The sequence below is a fragment of the Periophthalmus magnuspinnatus genome, chromosome 13, assembly GCF_009829125.3.
Source record: "Periophthalmus magnuspinnatus isolate fPerMag1 chromosome 13, fPerMag1.2.pri, whole genome shotgun sequence".
Taxonomy (NCBI): domain Eukaryota; kingdom Metazoa; phylum Chordata; class Actinopteri; order Gobiiformes; family Gobiidae; genus Periophthalmus; species Periophthalmus magnuspinnatus.
The window spans coordinates 31267169-31285319 of record NC_047138.1 but is presented as its reverse complement, the minus strand read 5'-3'; the positions used below and the strand labels follow the sequence as shown (position 1 = coordinate 31285319).

Genomic DNA, 18151 nt, shown 5'->3' with positions numbered 1-18151 from the left:
CTACTCTAAAACATGCTCTGAAATACACGGAATTCCTGGATTAGTCAGTCAAATTCCCGTCTCTCTCGGATGTGAACGCTCCTGGACGCGTTTTCCTGTCGTCTTTTAAAAACGATCCCCTGAGCCGCTCCTTTTCCTGCAGTGTTGACCTAGAAAGCTAACGTTAGCGCTAATTGCACGCTTGTTTAGCTCGTCTCTGTGTTTACTCTGAGCGCAGGGCTAACAGTAGCTTTAGCGGCGTGCCCGATGACGGCGGTGTAAGTGCTGTTTACACGCCGCGGCCGCGCCCTCGTCCTTTAAATCACGCTCCGTAAAAAACAGGTAAGACAAATATTTGGTCGTCTCCGCAGCAACAGAGATTAGAGCTAAAGACTCAAAACATGTCCGACTGTTTAAGGTTGGATTTCACACAAAGAGATTAAATACGGACAGGAAAGGTCACGAGAGGTCACGAGAGGTCAGGAGAGGTCAGGAGAGGTCAGGAGAGGTCACGAGAGGTCAGGAGAGGTCAGGAGAGGAGTCCACCGAAATAATAGAGTCCTAAAGTAGGACTAAACCGGGACTAAACCAGGACTAGACCGGGACTAAAAGCGGGACAAGACCGGGACAAGACCGGGACAAGACCGGGACTAGAAGCTGGACAAGACCGGGACTAAAAGCAGGACAAGACCGGGACTAAAAGCAGGACAAGACCGGGACTAAAAGCAGGACAAGACCGGGACTAGACCAGGACAAGACCGGGACTAAAGCAGGACAAGACAAGGACTAAACCGGGACAAGACCGGGACTAAAAGCAGGACAAGACCGGGACTAAACCAGGACAAGACCGGGACAAGACCGGGACTAGACCGGGACTAAACCAGGACAAGACCGGGACTAAAAGCGGGACAAGCCCGGGACAAGCTCGGGACAAGCCCGGGACAAGACCGGGACAAGACCGGGACAAGACCGGGACAAGACCGGGACAAGACCGGGACAAGACCGGGGCTAGACCGGGACTAAAAGCAAGACTAGACTGGGAATAAATGACGGACTAAAGTAGGATTAAACCGGGACTAGACGGGGACTAAAAGTGGAACTAAAACAGGACCAAACCAGGACTGAACCAGGACTAGACTGGGACTAGACCAGGTCTGACCCAGTATGACACAGGGACGTTTCAGATCATGTTTGTTGTTTTTGTGCAGATAAACTCTGTCAGTTCATAAATCGTCGTCTTCGAGCTCTTCCTGTTCCGACGGCGCCGTCTCGATACAGGAAGCTCCAAACCACAGAAACAGAAGCGGCGTGAGTCAAACAGAGGAGCTCATTTACATCAACAAATACTACTATATTTAAATCAGCACGTGAACACCAAACGGCTATTTATAGAGCCAAAACACTCTGTTGTACTTTGTGATGTCATCATGTGGTGATACAGGAAGTGCTCCACTGTGTTTTTAAACTCTATGGACCTTTATTTCACTGTTGTGTAAATCAAGACATGAACATTAAAAACAGACAAATCAGACGCCGTTTTCCCACAAGGTCGCTCCCCTTAGCAACAGGTTTGATTGACAGCGACGCTAAACCAGCAGTGAGAGCAGGAAGGGGCGTGACCTTCACCAGCCTCGCTCCTGATTGGCTCTTTGGTCGCTGTGATACTCGCGGTCGGAGGTTTCCGTGTCGACATGAGCGGAGGGATCCTGTTTTACGTCACAGTCGTTTCCTGTGTTTTTTAACTTTGTTTTGTGCTTTTCACCAACGGCCACTTCACTGCAAAACTGAGATAAGTATTTAGCACAAGGCCCGCCCCCCACAGCCCGCCACAGCCCGCCAGAGCCCGCCAGAGCGAAAGTGTGTGTGTGTATATGTGTATATGTGTGTGCGTATATATGTGTGTGTAGGGGTGTGTGTGTGTGTATATGTGTGTGTATATGCGGGTGTGTGTGTGTATATATATGTGTGTGTGTATATGTGTGTGTATATATGTGTGTGTGTGTATATGTGTGTGTATATGTGTGTGTATATGTGTGTATATATATATATGTGTGTGTGTGCGTATATGTGTGTGTGTGTATATGTGTGTAAATATATGTGTGTGTGTATATATATATATATGTGTGTGGGGGTGTGTGTGTGGGTGTGTATATGTGTATATATATATGTGTGTATATATGTGTGTGTGTATATATGTGTGTGTGTATATATATGTGTGTATATATATATGTGTGTATGTGTGTGTGCGTATATGTGTGTATATATGTGTGTGTGTGTGTGTGTGTGTGTAAAGTCGCTGAGGTTTAAATCTGTACACACATAAATGTCTCTCTGTGGTTTGTGTAAATCTGCACAAAAACCTCGTTCATGTCGAGCTCTGCCCCCGGGACAAACTCAGGTCATGTCCTCTCCTCCTCCTCCTCTCACACTCTCTCTCCTCCTCCTCTCACACTCTCTCTCCTCCTCCTTTCACTCTCCCTCCCACCACTCTTTCTCTCACCTACACATACGTTTTTAATCTAATGTTTCTCTTTCTCGCCCTCACTTTTCCTCTTTCACTCACGCATTTTTCATCTAATATCTCTCTCCCTCTCCTCCTCCCTGACTTGCTCTTTGTCTCATTTCTCTCCCCTTTCTCTCTTATATCTCTTCCTCTCTCTCCCAACGTCTCTCTCTCCTTTCTATCTCTCCCCCTCTGTCCCACCCTCTCTCTCCCCCCCTTTCCCCTCTTATATCTCTTCCTCTCTCCCACCCTCTTCCTCTCTCCCCTATCCATTCCTCTCTCATCATCTCCCTCTTTCCCCTTTCTCTTTTCTATCTCCTCCTCTCTCCCACCTTCTTTCTCCCCCTTTCTCTCTTCTGTCCTTTCCTCTCTCTCACATCTCCTCCTCTCTCCCAACTTCTCTCTCCCCCTTGCCCCTTTCTCTTTTCTATCTCTCCCCCTTTCCCTTCTTTTTCTCTTCTATCTCCTCCTCTCTCTCCCACCTGCTACCTCCCCTTTTCCCCCTTTTCTCTCTTCTATCTCCTCTCGCTCCCACCCCCCCTCTCTCTCTCCCTCTCTTCCATCTCCTCCTCTCTCCCACCTTCTTTCTCCCCTTTCTCTCTTCTGTCCTTTCCTCTCTCTCACCTTCTCTCTCCCTCTTATATCTCCTCCTCTCCCCCTTGCCCCTTTATCTTTTCTATCTCTCCCCCTCTCTCGCATTCTCTCTCCCCCTTTCCCCTCTTTCTCTTTTCCGTCTCCTCCTCTCACTCCCACCCTCTCTCTCTCTCCCTCTCTTCTATCTCTCCCTCTCTCTCAAAAATTTAACTCTAAACACTAAATACCAGAAAAAAAGAAAAAAAAAAACACATTACGTCGTCTTTTAAAACTTCCAACAACAGAACTGAACCCATGTGCAGTTAAACGGTTTTATTTGAAGGAGTGAAGGTTTAGTCCTCAGTGAGATCATCTTGAGGAGGAGTAGGGGCGTGGCTTGTGGCGTAGTCGGCCATGTTGGGAAGGTCGTACACCGCGGAGCAGCTGAGGGCGGAGCGAGCGGCCCCCATGCGCCTCACCTCAGTCCACGCTCTGGTTTTCGCGTCAAAACACTCCACCCAGTGAATGGTGGAGTGGCCGCCGTACCCGCCCACGACGTACAGCCGCCCGTCCACGACCTCAATGCCGAAATTGCTGCGCCCCCTCAGCATGGCGGGTAGGGGGCGCCACGTGTTGGTGCTGGGGTTATAGGCCTCCGCGCTGTTTAAACGGTTTGTCCCAGAAAAACCACCGACGGCGTAGATTTCGTTGCCGTAGACGACGACGCCGAGCCCGCTGCGCCTGCTGGACAACTGTGGGATCATGGTCCACTGGTCGGTCAGCGGGTCGTAGCGCTCGGCCGTGTCCAGACAGTGCTCGCCATTAAAGCCTCCACACATGTAGATCTTTCCGTTATACGCCGAGCTGCTGGCGTCGCTCCTCGCCTCGTTCATCGGCGAAACCCTCGTCCACTGGTTGGTCTCTGGAGAGTACCGTTCGACCGTCCTCAGCCTCACATGTCCTTGGCACCCCCCCATGGCGTAGATGAACCCGTCCAGCAAAGACACGCTAACGTAGCACCTCCGCGAATGCATGGGCGCCACTTCTTGCCACGTGCGATTGGCGAGGTCGTACTTGTGGACAGTGCTGAACTGATAAACGCCGTCGAACCCTCCGATCTGGTACACGCATCCGTTAAGGAACACTGTACCGTGATAGGCTCGTGGTGCGCCGTTATTGTTGGCCACGCCCACCCAGCGATCGGTGCGGTTGTTATACACTTCGATGCTGTTGGTCGGTCCGTTTCTCCCCCAGCCGCCGATGGCCACGAGGAACGAACGGGGCAGCCTAGGACGGGCCAGACGGGCGGGGAACAGGGAGGAATTCAACCTCGTAGCTCGGGCGTCCAACATCAGCCGTATGGTCTCCATCAACATGGCCTTACAGCGGCGGTTGTTCTGGAGCACGCTGTTGCTACGAGCGCAGTTAGTTAAGTAGTCGGGGCGGAGCAGAGCCAGACGGACTTTCGGGAGGAGGTCGACCATGTGCTTATCCCTTTCCTGAGGAGCGTGTGCGACCCATCTGAGGACCGCCTCAAACACCACGGTCTCCTCCTCCACGTTCAGCTCATCTTCATCGATGATCGAATGGAGCTCTTCCGCAGAGAGAAGGAGGAATTCTTCAGAGCTGGTCACCACCTCTTGGAAATGCTTCAGGATGTAAACGAAAACCTGCTTGTTCAGCTGGGGGTAGTAGTACATGTTTGTGAGGCGCCAGACTCCGACGCAGTTACCGGGGGAGAGGTGCTCCTTCATGACCCGACAGCAGACTCGGGTAATCCCACTCACATCGAAGTGGTCAGCGGAGGTAAAGAGCTCCAGGAGGTTCTCCTCTGTGATGTGGACCAGCCCGGTGTAGCAGTAGTCCAGGATGACCTTCATGATGTCAGCTGACACGTCTGAGATGTGAAAAACCCGGCGGTCGGGGCTGGACCAGTGGGTGAAGAGAGCTTTAAAGTACGAGCTGCAGTGGCACAGAACGAGCTTGTGAACCGGGAATCGAACGCCGGAAACGTCGAGCAAAGCGTCGCACAACTTCTCCTCCCGCCTCATCTCCTGGAACACGCCGGTCAAAGCGCTCATGGTCGGGTTTGTGTTTGAAAATGGATTTGTTTGAGGAAAAAGTGACGCTGGAGACGCATTTACACGAGGATTCTGTATCATAATCAAGGAACTGGACATCGAAAACAAACAAAAACAAACAAAAACAGGAGCAACAGCTGATGGTTTTGATTTGAAATGTTTAAACTGTCATTCCAGGCTCTATTATTATTCAAATCAGGTGGCTTGTTTCGCCGTCGAGCGTTAGCGACAGGTTTGATTGACGGCGTTTACTCCACATTAGCCTGGATGAGCTTCGTGTGGAGCTGAACGCTGCGGTGACGTCGCTCTCGCTCGGTCCACTTCTTTATTCAGTCTGCGGGCTGAAGTGGAGCCGTTTGAGGACATTCTGGTGGAGCTTATTCTCAGACCAAAGAGCTTTCATCACAAACGGCACATTTGCACATTTCCTGGGTCATTTGTGTAAGTCCTGGTGTGAGTCATGAACCCTCTTCCCTTCAGCTCCGTCACTAAATCCACTCACAGTTCAGTGTTTGAACGATGGGACTATGGATTTCCTGGGGTCAACATTTATCATTTGTATTTTTTTATTACATTTTTTTATTACATTTTTTGGGCTTCTGGGAAATGTTTGGTTATTTTTTGTGTATAAGACGAAGACTTGAGCCATAAAAGCCTGAATAAGTCACTTTTACGGCTCATTATAGATATAAACTTTGTACTAAAGTGTTTCGTTCTGATCTTTGCAGCTCGTGGTTTTAATAATATTTCACTTTTAAAACAGCTCCATTTGAAAAGTTAAGTGTTTGTTGTTTTAGACACAGACGTAATGTCACATAAACAGATCCTGTCATTTTAACCACGACAATTCAATTAAAATCACAATTTGAATAGATTTGACTAGTCCTGGTTTAGACCTGGTTTAGTCCTGGTTTAGTCCTGGTTTAGTCCTGGTTTAGTTCTGGTTCAGTCCTGGTTCTGTCCTGGTTTTGTCCCGGTTTTGTCCCGGTTTAGAGTCTTGGTTTAGAGTCTTGGTTTAGACCCGGTTTAGACCCAGTATAGACCCAGTATAGACCCAGTTTAGACCCAGTTTAGACCCAGTTTAGACCCAGTTTAGACCCAGTTTAGACCCGGTTCAGGGTCCTGGTTCAGGGTCCTGGTTCAGGGTCCTGGTTCAGACCTGGTTTAGACCCGGTTCGGACCCGGTTCGGACCTGGTTTAGTCCCAGTTTCGAGTCTTGGTTTCGAGTCTTGGTTTACACCTGGTTTAAACCTGGTCTAGTCCTGGCTCAGTCCTGGCTCAGTCCTGGTCCAGTCCTGGCTCAGTCCCGGCTCAGTCCCGGCTCAGTCCCGGCTCAGTCCTCATTTTAATTTAATTTTTTGTGAATAATCTTGCATCAATTTTCCCATTAAAGAGGAGAGAATTACCCAGCATCCCTCACTGGTGCTTGGACCACCTGTGCATGCTGGGACATTAGCATTAGCGCGTTAGCAGACAGCGCAGACGCACATGGACACAGTGTCCTGGATCTAAAGGACACTCAGGTCAGTCCAGTGTGATACGAACAAAAGAAGACAGACGTGTATGAGGTAATTTACTCCACTTTAATACCCCGTAGAAGTAAATACCTCCTCTTTAATACCCCGTAGAAGTAAATACCTCCTCTTTAATACCCCACAGAAGTAAATACCTCCTCTTTAATACCCCACAGAAGTAAATACCTCCTCTTTAATACCCCACAGAAGTAAATACTCCTCTTTAATACCCCACAGAAGTAAATACCTCCTCTTTAATACCCCACAGAAGTCAATACCTCCTCTTTAATACCCCACAGAAGTAAATACCTCCTCTTTAATACCCCACAGAAGTAAATACCTCCTCTTTAATACCCCACAGAAGTAAATACCTCCTCTTTAATACCCCACAGAAGTAAATACTCCTCTTTAATACCCCACAGAAGTAAATACCTCCTCTTTAATACCCCACAGAAGTAAATACCTCCTCTTTAATACCCCACAGAAGTAAATACTCCTCTTTAATACCCCACAGAAGTAAATACCTCCTCTTTAATACCCCACAGAAGTCAATACCTCCTCTTTAATACCCCACAGAAGTAAATACCTCCTCTTTAATACCCCACAGAAGTAAATACCTCCTCTTTAATACCCCACAGAAGTAAATACCTCCTCTTTAATACCCCACAGAAGTAAATACTCCTCTTTAATACCCCACAGAAGTAAATACCTCCTCTTTAATACCCCACAGAAGTAAATACCTCCTCTTTAATACCCCACAGAAGTAAATACCTCCTCTTTAATACCCCACAGAAGTAAATACCTCCTCTTTAATACCCCACAGAAGTAAATACCTCCTCTTTAATACCCCACAGAAGTAAATACCTCCTCTTTAATACCCCACAGGAGTAAATACCTCCTCTTTAATACCCCGCAGAAGTAAATACCTCCTCTTTAATACCCCGCAGAAGTAAATACCTCCTCTTTAATACCCCACAGAAGTAAATACCTCCTCTTTAATACCCCACAGAAGTAAATACCTCCTCTTTAATACCCCACAGAAGTAAATACCTCCTCTTTAATACCCCACAGAAGTAAATACCTCCTCTTTAATACCCCACAGAAGTAAATACCTCCTCTTTAATACCCCACAGGAGTAAATACCTCCTCTTTAATACCCCGCAGAAGTAAATACCTCCTCTTTAATACCCCACAGAAGTAAATACCTCCTCTTTAATACCCCACAGAAGTAAATACCTCCTCTTTAAACTTGTCTTTTTAGCTTCTGTCTTGACGAAACATAAATCCTCAGTTTTTCCAGTTTCACTTGAACTCAACACGGCACTTAACCCCGAGACATTCATCATCAACCAACCACAAACCAGAGGCTCAAACACACTGCTCCTATGGAAAATATGCACCAGACAAGGCACTGGCCCTATCTCGCAATGAGGACAATAAAACGCCCAGACATAGACCAGAAAAATCTACCACCAGAGTAAATGATGAATAAATGTTTTTAAATAAAACTATTGATTTGTGAACTAAGAACCAACTAGGACTGAACCAGGACTGAACCAGGACTGAACCAGGACTGAACCAGGACTGAACCAGGACTAAACCAGGACTAAACCAGGACTAAACCAGGACTAAACCAGGACTAAACCAGGACTAAACCAGGACTAAACCAGGACTTAGATGAGCAGCTGTGTGTTTTTTCGTGGCTGATGCAGATTGTTTAGAACCAGAGCCGATGGTTGATCTTTTTTTTCTGTGATTTAAATTCACTAAACTCCTCCACGCATTTTTTTTTACGACAAACCGTTTAAGAGAGACGCTGTGTCATGTTTAGTACAGCTCTGTCTTTGTATGAAAGTGTTAATATTTACTATGCTCTAGATCGACCAAAACACGACCTCTGCTGGAGATTTAACATGTGATTCAGATACACACATTTAACCAGTAGTACGCACATTATGTGTTCTTAACCCCGGTCCAGTCCCCGGTCCAGTCCCCGGTCCAGTCCCCGGTCCAGTCCCCGGTCCAGTCCCCGGTCCAGTCCCCGGTCCAGTCCCCGGTCCAGTCCCCGGTCTTGTCTTTGGTCTGATCTCTGGTTTAGTCTCTGGTCCAGTCCCCGGTCCAGTCTCCGGTCCAGTCTCCGGTCCAGTCCCCGGTCCAGTCTCCGGTCCAGTCCCCGGTCCAGTCTCCGGTCCAGTCTCCAGGTCTAGTCCTGGTTTAGTCTCTGGGTTAGTCTCGTTCGCTTCAACCTTTAACCTCATGTTTTAGACCTGGTTCAGTCATCAAAGAAAGACATCGGTTTCACGAGATAAGATATCACAACTCGGACTGAACCAGGACTGAACCGGGACTAAAACCGGGACTAAAACCAGGACTAAAACCAGGACTAAAACCAGGACTAAAACCAGGACTAAAACCAGGACTAAAACCAGGACTAAAACCAGGACTAAAACCAGGACTAAAACCAGGAGTCCATTCAAAATGACTTTATGTCTTCCTGAGGGGAAATTCTTGAACCAGGTCTGAACCAGGACTAAAACAAGACTAAACTCAGACTAAACTACACATTAACCAGGTCTAAACCAGGTCTAAATAAGGACTGAATCAAAACTAAACCAGGTCTAAACCAGGTCTAAATAAGGACTGAATCAAAACTAAACCAGGTCTAAACCAGGAGTCAATTCAGAAAGGTTGTTCTGTTCGATGTGTCTCCCTGAGGGGAAATTCTTGAACCACGTCTGAACCGGGACGAAAACAAGACTAAAACCGGACTCAACTTCATATTAACCCAGGTCTAACCCAGGTCTAACCCAGGTCTAACCCAGGTCTAACCCAGGTCTAACCCAGGTCTAACCCAGGTCTAACCCAGGTCTAAACCAGGTCTAAACAGGACTATAACCTCACACATATAGATTGTTCTGCAGCACATTCACGCCGCTTAAGGCCTAATATTTAGTAAACATGCACGTTTATAATCTTGAAGGTCCTTGAGATAGTCCTGGTTTAGTCCCTGTTTTAGACCTGGTTTAGTCCTCAGTTTTGTGTGTAATAGTGTTGTTTTTATGGTTAATATTTAGCTGGTTTGTTTCTGCTTTAATCCCTGTTTTAGTCCTGTTTTAGTCCTGTTTTAGTCCTGTTTTAGTCCTGTTTTAGTCCTGTTTTAGTCCTGTTTTAGACCTGATTTTTGTGTGAAATAGTGGTGTTTTTATGGTTAATATAGACCTGTTTTAGTCCTGTTTTAGTCCTGTTTTAGTCCTGTTTTAGACCTGTTTTAGACCTGTTTTAGTCCTGTTTTAGACCTGTTTTAGACCTGTTTTAGACCTGTTTTAGTCCTGTTTTAGACCTGATTCTTGTGTGAAATAGTGGTGTTTTTCTGGTTAATACAGACCTGTTTTAGTCATAAACCCACCATAATGTTGTCACGTGTGCTCCTCGCATTTTAACCCACATTTACGGCCATTTCACGTCAGATTTTGCCTTAAATCCCTGTTTAAACCTTGAAAATGGCGTTTTAAGCTCCACAAAGTCCTTCTTCAGTGGCTGATGTTGAGGTTCCCAAATGCGTCAGTCCGAGCAGCATTACGTGCCCCCAGATTGTGCGAGAAAAACCTCTTTATCTGGGTTTAAATCAATGTTTATCCAACTATTCCACTTAGGCTAATTACCACAGGCTTCCAGCAGCACGCACTCGATTATATAATCACAATTTAACCGCAAAATCCAAACAAGCCAAGCGAAAAACAGCGGGGTAGACCCAAAACACCCCGAAAATAACGCGTACGTACCTGTTTCTGCGGTTACGTGCCATAAAATCCCGTTTATCTCGGTCAAAAAAACCTCCGGAGACCACAGCGGGGACGTGCAGACAGTGTGGCCGCGTTGCTCGCTCACTTTGCGGGCATTTTGAGAGCGTGCGGCCGCTACTCTGGGCTCCGGAGCGGATCTGAGGCTCTGAGCTCAGGCACCACGGCTCTGCTGCGACGCGCTCCGATCCGCGGCTCTGATTGGTCCAAAGGTCACAGAGGGGGCGCGTCCAGGGCTGTGATTGGTCCGTTTGCGGTGGGAGGCGGGACTAGTGCGTTTAAAAGCGCAGTGACCTCAGAAGGACGTACGGCTCCGGGCACGTTCTGCTTTAATTAGCCGGATTTGTTGATTTTTAGACTAATTAAAGGATTTATGCGATACTAACAGGATTTTAAAAGTTCAACTCGCTTAAAATGAACTAATGATGGACATTTTTTATTTTATTTTAATCTAAATATATTTGTATTTATTCAGAAAAGGTTCATCACGACAAAAGTCAAACATGAGCAACGATTATTATACGTCTCATACACAATCAACTAGGACTAAACAAGGCTAAACAAGGCTAAACAGGGCTAAACAAGGCTAAACCAGGACTAAACAAGGCTAAACAGGGCTAAACAAGGCTAAACCAGGACTAAACAGGGCTAAACCAGGACTAAACACGGCTAAACCAGGACTAAACCAGGACTAAACAAGTCTAAACCAGGACTAAACCAGGACTAAACAAGGCTAAACAGGGCTAAACAGGACTAAACCAGGACCATCTTTTACCTCAAAGACGTGATTGTCGTCATTTAAAAGTTCGAAGATTCTTTCAAAAATAACCCAGTACTTTTTTCTGATGGGTGACAGAGAGAGGAGAAGAGAGAGGGATGAGATGGAGAGGAAGGAGGGATAAGAAACAAAGAGGAAGAAGCGACGAATGGAGAGAAGAGAGAGGAAGAGGAAGAGTGAGGGTAAAGAGGGAATGTCAGCACTTTATACAATATGTTCTATAGGAGCTACTGTTACTGATGTCCTCTTCTGTCACATCAGAGAGAGAGGGAGGAGGAGGAGGAGGAGGAGGAGGGGAAAGAGGGATGAGACAGAGAAAAGGAGTGAGGAGAGAGAGAACGGAGAGATGAAATGGGGGTACAAACGAGGGATAAAGAGAAAGTGAGTGAGGAAGAGAGAAAGAGGGTTGCCAATATGTCACGACAGAGAAAGAGGGAGGAGAGAGGGATAAAAGAGAGCGGGAGAGAGAACAGAGGAAAAGAGAGGAAGAGAGAGAAGAGATGAACAGAAGAGGGAGGGAGGGATTAAGAGCAAGAAAGGGGTAGAAGGAGAAGAAAGAGAGGGAGGGGGGATATGTCAGCGCTTCAGAGAGGAGAGAGGGATAAAAAAGAGAGAGGAGAATGAAAGAGAGGAGAGAGGGGGGGAGAAGGGGAAGGAGAGGGAGGGTGAATGCAGAAGAGAGGAGGGGAAAGGGGTGAGAGGGAGGAATGAGATGGAGGGTAAAAAGGAGGAGTAAGATAGAAAGGGAGCAGGTGTTACTGTCGCATTAGAGAGAGAGAAGAGGGGGATAAAAGAAGAGGACAGAGAGGAGGGGAAAGGGTGGACAGAGAGAGGGATGAGACGGAGGGAAAGGAGGGACAAAAGAGACAAAGGGAGAGAGGGAGAGAAAGAGGGAGGTAAAGGATATGTCAGCACTTTGTACCAATTGTCCTAATCTGTACTGTCACATCAGAGAGAAGAGAGGGATGAGACGGAGGGGAAAAGAGCGATAAAAGAGAGAGAGGGAGTGAGGGAGAGGGGAGAGAGAAAGAGAAAGAGGGAGGGTAAAGGGGGAACGTCAGCACTTTATACAATATGTTCTATAGGAGCTACTGTTATGTCCTATGATGTCCTCTTCTGTCACATCAGAGAGAGAGGGAGGGATAAAAGAGAGGAGAGAGGGAGGAGACAGGGAGACAGGAGAGAAGAGAAGAGAGGGGAGAGGGATAAAAGAGAAGAGAGAGAAAGACGGGTCAAGTCTTATTTTAAATCTGTCTGCAGGTGTGACTGAAAAAAAATGAGTTTCTCTCAGGCCGAATAAAGTCGATCTCTCTATTTAAAGAGAGGAAAGAGAGAAGAGGAGAGAGAGGAGAGAAAGAGAGAGAGAGAGAGGGATGATGAGTACAGAAGAGAGGGGTGAAAGAGAGATGGAGGGAGAGAGACAAGGGGCAGATGTCAGCACTTTAAACCCCATGTGTTTTATAAGACGTCTGCTCTACTGACACAGCAGAGACAGAGAGAGGGAGGGAGAGAAAGAGAGAGGGAGGGAGGGAGAGAAAGAGAGGGAGGGAGGGAGGGATAAGAGACAGAGAGAGAGAAGCAGGGGAAAGAGAGAGAAAGAGAAAGAAAGAGAGGGGGGATGTGATGAATGTTGTCATTAGAAGAATCTGGTTACAGTCACTCTGAGAGGAAAAGGAGAGGAAGGAGAGAGGAGAGGGAGAAGAGGGGGGAGAAGAGAGAAAGAGGGGGAGAGAGAAGAGATCGGGAGGAGAGAAAGAGAGGGGGAGAAAAGAGAGGAAAAGGAGAGGGAGAAGAGGGGGAGAGGAGAGGGAGAAGAGGGGGAGAGGAGGGGGAGAAGAGAGAAAGGGAGGAGAGAGTTGGCAGAGGAAGGGAGAGAGGGAGATATTCAGAGAAGAAGAGAAAGGGGAGACAGTGGAAAGGAAGGGGAAAAAAGAAAGAAAGACAGAGGAGCGGAGCGGTGGAAACGGGTGTTATGGAAAGAGAGAGAACAAGGGATGAGAGAGAGAAGAGAGAGAGGTGCAGAGTTATCAGCAAAAACATGTTTCCCTTTGGGCTCTTTATGTTTACTGTTCTGTTCTATGTCAGAGAGAGGAGGAGAGGAGAGGAGGAGAGAGGAGAGGAGGAGAGGAGGAGAGGAGAGGAGAGAGGAGGAGAGGAGAGAGGAGCAGAGGAGAAGAGGAGAGAGGAGAGGAGGAGAGGAGAGAGGAGAGGAGGAGAGGAGAGGAGAGAGGAGGAGAGGAGAGGAGGAGAGAGGAGGAGAGGAGGAGAGAGGAGAGGAGAAGGAGAGGAGAGGAGGAGAGGAGAGGAGGAGAGGAGAGGAGGAGAGGAGGAGATGAGGAGAGGAGGAGAGGAGAGAGGAGAGGAGGAGAGGAGAGGAGAGAGGAGGAGAGGAGAGGAGGAGAGAGGAGAAGAGAGGAGGAGAGGAGAGAGGAGGAGAGGAGAGAGGAGGAGAGAAGGAGAGGAGAGAGGAGGAGATGAGGAGATGAGGAGAGGAGGAGAGAGGAGCAGAGAGGAGAAGAGGAGAGTAAAAAGTAAAAAGTACCACTGTAAAATGTACTTCAGTACAGTACAGATACATAAGTCACACATCCCACCATACACATACATGCAGCACCCCCCAGACGTGTTTAAAGCTACACTGTGGGACATTCCAGCGGCGTGTCATCTCCATGGAGACGAGCGGGTGGTCTTAAACATGGACGTCTCCGTGCGTCTCCTCCTGTCCCCGTGTCCTCGGCCGACGAAACCCGAGACACGTGAAATCAGATATTATTTTGAATTTTTAATCTTTTATCGATCCGTGCGAAACAACATGTCCGCCGCTGTTTACACCTCCGCCGCGCCGCGTTAGCTTCTCCGTGTCGCATTATGTTGATTAAGGATCAATTAGCGCGCTTCAGTTTCCCACAGTCAGTAAACACACCGCAATGTCACCCAACACCCGCCCCGGGACGTCTACGATACTATTACAACGACGGCGCGTTTAAAGACGTCACAACACTGAAGGAACCCGAGACGAGACGAGTCAGATCGCTGCTGCGTAACCATGACAACCGCGGATCAGCATGTCATAATTTACACATTTAAAATCTCAATGTTCATCCAAAACGACTTCATAAAACAAACACGTCCAGTGGAGCTGACGTCGCCGTAAACGTCATGACACGACAAAGCGCCGCGTGCTGTCGGCGCCCCCTACGGACAGACGCACGTCACACCAGAGCAGCACTTTTTATTTATTTGTGCCAAAATGATGACGCGAAAATAAAACTGGAGAAGGAAGAAGTACGTCACAGTGGGTGTGTCACAGTGGGCGTGTCACAGAGGGCGTGTCACAGTGGAGGTTAAACGAGGGTAAATTGACAAAATGGCGTCTTGAAAATAGTGGATTAAAGATTAAACTGAAACATGAATCAGCCCAAATACAAGAGGAAAAATGAGAAGAAACGACTGAAACATGGATGAAAAGTTTAATAAAACAGTTTGCAGAACGTGTGTGATGTAAAAACATGTCAGAGACACACAGACCCTGCTCCATGTGGGACAATGACCTCATGGACAGGACATGAGCAGGTCTGAGGTTGGGGTCGTGTTCAGGGGCCCAGGAGCCACAATGGGACAGGAAACGCAGAAATCCCGAGGGCCCTGAACGCGGCGTGCGGGAAAAAGACGAAAAGGAGGAAATGAGGAAACTTCAACAATAACAGGCTCCTGAGGGACGGACGGAGGAGAGGGACGGACGGAGGAGAGGGACGGACGGAGGAGAGGGACAGACGGAGGAGAGGGACAGACGGAGGAGAGGGACAGACGCAGGAGAGGGACGGACGGAGGAGAGGGACAGGCGGAGGAGAGGGACGGACGGAGGAGAGGGACGGACGGAGGAGAGGGACAGACGGAGGAGAGGGACAGACGGAGGAGAGGGACAGACGGAGGAGAGGGACGGACGGAGGAGAGGGACGGACAGAGGAGAGGGACGGACGGAGGAGAGGGACAGACGGAGGAGAGGGACAGACGGAGGAGAGGGACAGACGGAGGAGAGGGACGGACGGAGGAGAGGGACGGACGGAGGAGAGGGACGGACGGAGGAGAGGGACGGACAGACAGAGGAGAGGGACAGACGGAGGAGAGGGACAGACGGAGGAGAGGGACAGACAGACGGAGGAGAGGGATGGACGGAGGAGAGGGACGGACGGAGGAGAGGGACAGACGGAGGAGAGGGACGGCGCTCTGAGGTCACAGGCCACAAATACGACTCTCATAAAGTCATAATGGAGCCGCAGGTGACGGCCTCATCGCGGCCCCCGTATCACTACACCGAGGCATCACCATGGCAACGGGTAAACAAACGCACGACGGTCAGGAACGACGAGCGGCCACTGTCCAGTTTGAGTCAGAGCTGTGGACCGAGTGAGCGTGACGTCACCAGGGGGTCCAGATCAAAATGAAGCTCATCGAGGCTAATCTGGAGCAGCGTTACGACCACGGGTGTCATAGCAACCAAAGATCTGCACATGCCCAGACGCCTGTTACTACGGCAACACAGACACAGACAAAATACCTGTAATATGTGATCTGTTTTTATTATTGTTTAAACGTGTTAGTTAGTTTAGTTAAATACGAGCGCAGCGTTGGTGTTAGCATCACATTTAGGCGCTAAACAGCTCGAGGCTAACGGATCTGAGGGTCATAGTTTGTGTGTTTTTCTATAAATAAACATCATGAAACTTTCTTTGTGACATAAGATTTAACTGACAGAACATTTAACCTGTTTGTGGTGAGTACAACAGTGAAACTAAGGTCGAGCTAACGACTAGCATGAGCGACGCAAATCAGGCAGATGACTCAAACTGGGGAGTGAACCTGACCCCTGACCTTTTGCACAAACTGCATTTTTGAGATTCGTTCAGACTCTTGGAAATATAAACTTTGAGAAATACTTTTACATAAAATAAACAAATCTAAAACAAATAATAAAAGTCTGTGAACAATCTGACTAAACCAGGACTAAACCAGGACTAAACCAGGACTGAACCAGGACTGAACCAGGACTAAACCAGGACTAAACCAGGACTAAACCAGGACTGAACCAGGACTGAACCGGGACTGAACCAGGACTGAACCGGGACTGAACCAGGACTGAACCAGGACTGAACCAGGACTAAACCAGGACTAAACCAGGACTAAACCAGGACTGAACCAGGACTGAACCAGGACTAAACCAGGACTAAACCAGGACTAAACCAGGACTAAACCAGGACTAAACCAGGTCTAAACCAGGACTGAACCAGGACTAAACCAGGACTAAACCAGGACTAAACCAGGTCTAAACCAAGACTAAACCGGGACTGAACCAGGACTAAACCAGGACTAAACCAGGTCTAAACCAAGACTAAACCGGGACTGAACCAGGACTGAACCAGGACTGAACCAGGACTAAACCAGGACTAAACCAGGACTAAACCAGGACTAAAGCAGGACTAAACCAGGACTAAACCAGGACTAAACCAAGACTAAACCAGGTCTAAACCAAGACTAAACCGGGACTGAACCAGGACTGAAACAGGACTGAACCAGGCAGAACATGCAAACTCCAGAGAGAGACCAGACACATTTCCTGGTCTTTAAATTATTTTCCTGCTTCTGTCTTCACCTCCTTCTCCCCCCCCTCTCTCTCTCTCTCTTTCTCTCTCTCTCTCTTTCTCATAATGTAAAATAATGGCTCTTTACCCTCCCTCCTCTCTCCATCTCTTTTGTCTTCCATTCTCCCCCTCTCTGTTTCTCCCCCCTTCCTCTTTTCTCCTATACCCTCTCCCCCTTCCTACTCTCCCTCTTTCTCACCCTCTCCCCTCTTTCTTTTCCTCCCTTTCCTCTCTTTTCTCCTCCTCTTTCTCTCCCTGTCACCTCTCTCTCTTTCTCTCTCTCTCTCATCGTTATCTCTCTTTCTCCCCTCCCTTTCACCTCCTTCTCTCTCCTTTTCTCTCCCTTTCTTGTCCCTCCCCCTCCCTCCCCTCCCTCTCTCCCTCCCTCTCTCTTTTCTATCAGTCTAATGTATCCTGTCTTTAATCGCTCCCGACATTTTATCCTGTTTGGTCCCACTTTACAGACTCCCACAGGACACACGGACAGGACTCTGCACCGTGGACGAAATCTGAGACCAGACCAGGACTAGAACCAGACTCAAGAAGAAGAGAGAGAGGAGAGGGAGGAGAAGAGAGAGAGGAGAAAGGGAGGAGAAGAGAGGGAGAGAGGAGAGGTAAGAGAAGAGAGAGAGAGGAGAGAGGACCCACGGCAAAATCCGATACCAGACCAGGACTAGAACCAGACTCAAGAAGAAGAGAAAGAAGAGAGAGGGAGGAGAAGAGAGAGAGGAGAGGGAGGAGAAGAGAGAGAGGAGAGACCCATGTCAAAAGAGAGAGAAGCAACTGATGAAGACATAAATGAGACGTCTTTTTGTCTCGTTCATTTTACTCAAGTAGAAAGACAAAAGTAATGGAACAAGAAAAGACTCGAGTCAGAAGAATAAAGTATTTGACAGTACTACAGTATTACAGTACTACAGTACTATAGTAATACAGTACTACAGTATTACAGTACTACAGTATTACAGTACTACAGTAGAAGTTCACACACGTTTGGAGCGATTCTACATCAGACGTGACCCTGAGAGAGTCAGAGTGAGTCCTGTTTATGCTCCTGTTCCACCTTGTGATGTCATCATGTGATACAGGAAGTGCTCCACTGTGTTTTTAAACTCCACACACCTTCATTTATAGAATCATTTTAACCCTGAAATCGCCACTTATATCGACTGAACTAAAGGTAAAAGGAGGAGTTAATTTGAAAACTACCACTTGATGACATCACAAGGTGGAACAGAGAATTTTGAGCTTTGGAGATGGAACTAATAATAAATGAAACAAAAC

The 18151-nt window shown here is 47.9% G+C and overlaps 2 protein-coding genes across 3 annotated transcripts in view; both read right to left on the bottom strand.

Moving 5' to 3' along the window:
• The window catches only part of tpst1 (tyrosylprotein sulfotransferase 1), a 62441-nt gene extending 51832 nt beyond the window's left edge, over positions 1-10609 (bottom strand). The window contains exon 1 of one of the 2 annotated variants that reach the window (XM_033976908.2): positions 10433-10609. The gene's annotated coding sequence lies outside the window, so the exon portion shown is untranslated. The remainder of the gene's footprint in view (positions 1-10432) is intronic. The other variant, XM_033976909.2, reaches the window with a different exon arrangement.
• LOC117379916 (kelch-like protein 10) lies at positions 3409-5185 on the bottom strand. Its single transcript, XM_033976614.2, has one exon. It carries the CDS (start codon positions 5134-5136, stop codon positions 3409-3411), a length of 1728 nt encoding a protein of 575 aa, XP_033832505.1. The 5' UTR covers positions 5137-5185.
• Positions 10610-18151: the final 7542 nt, after the last annotated feature.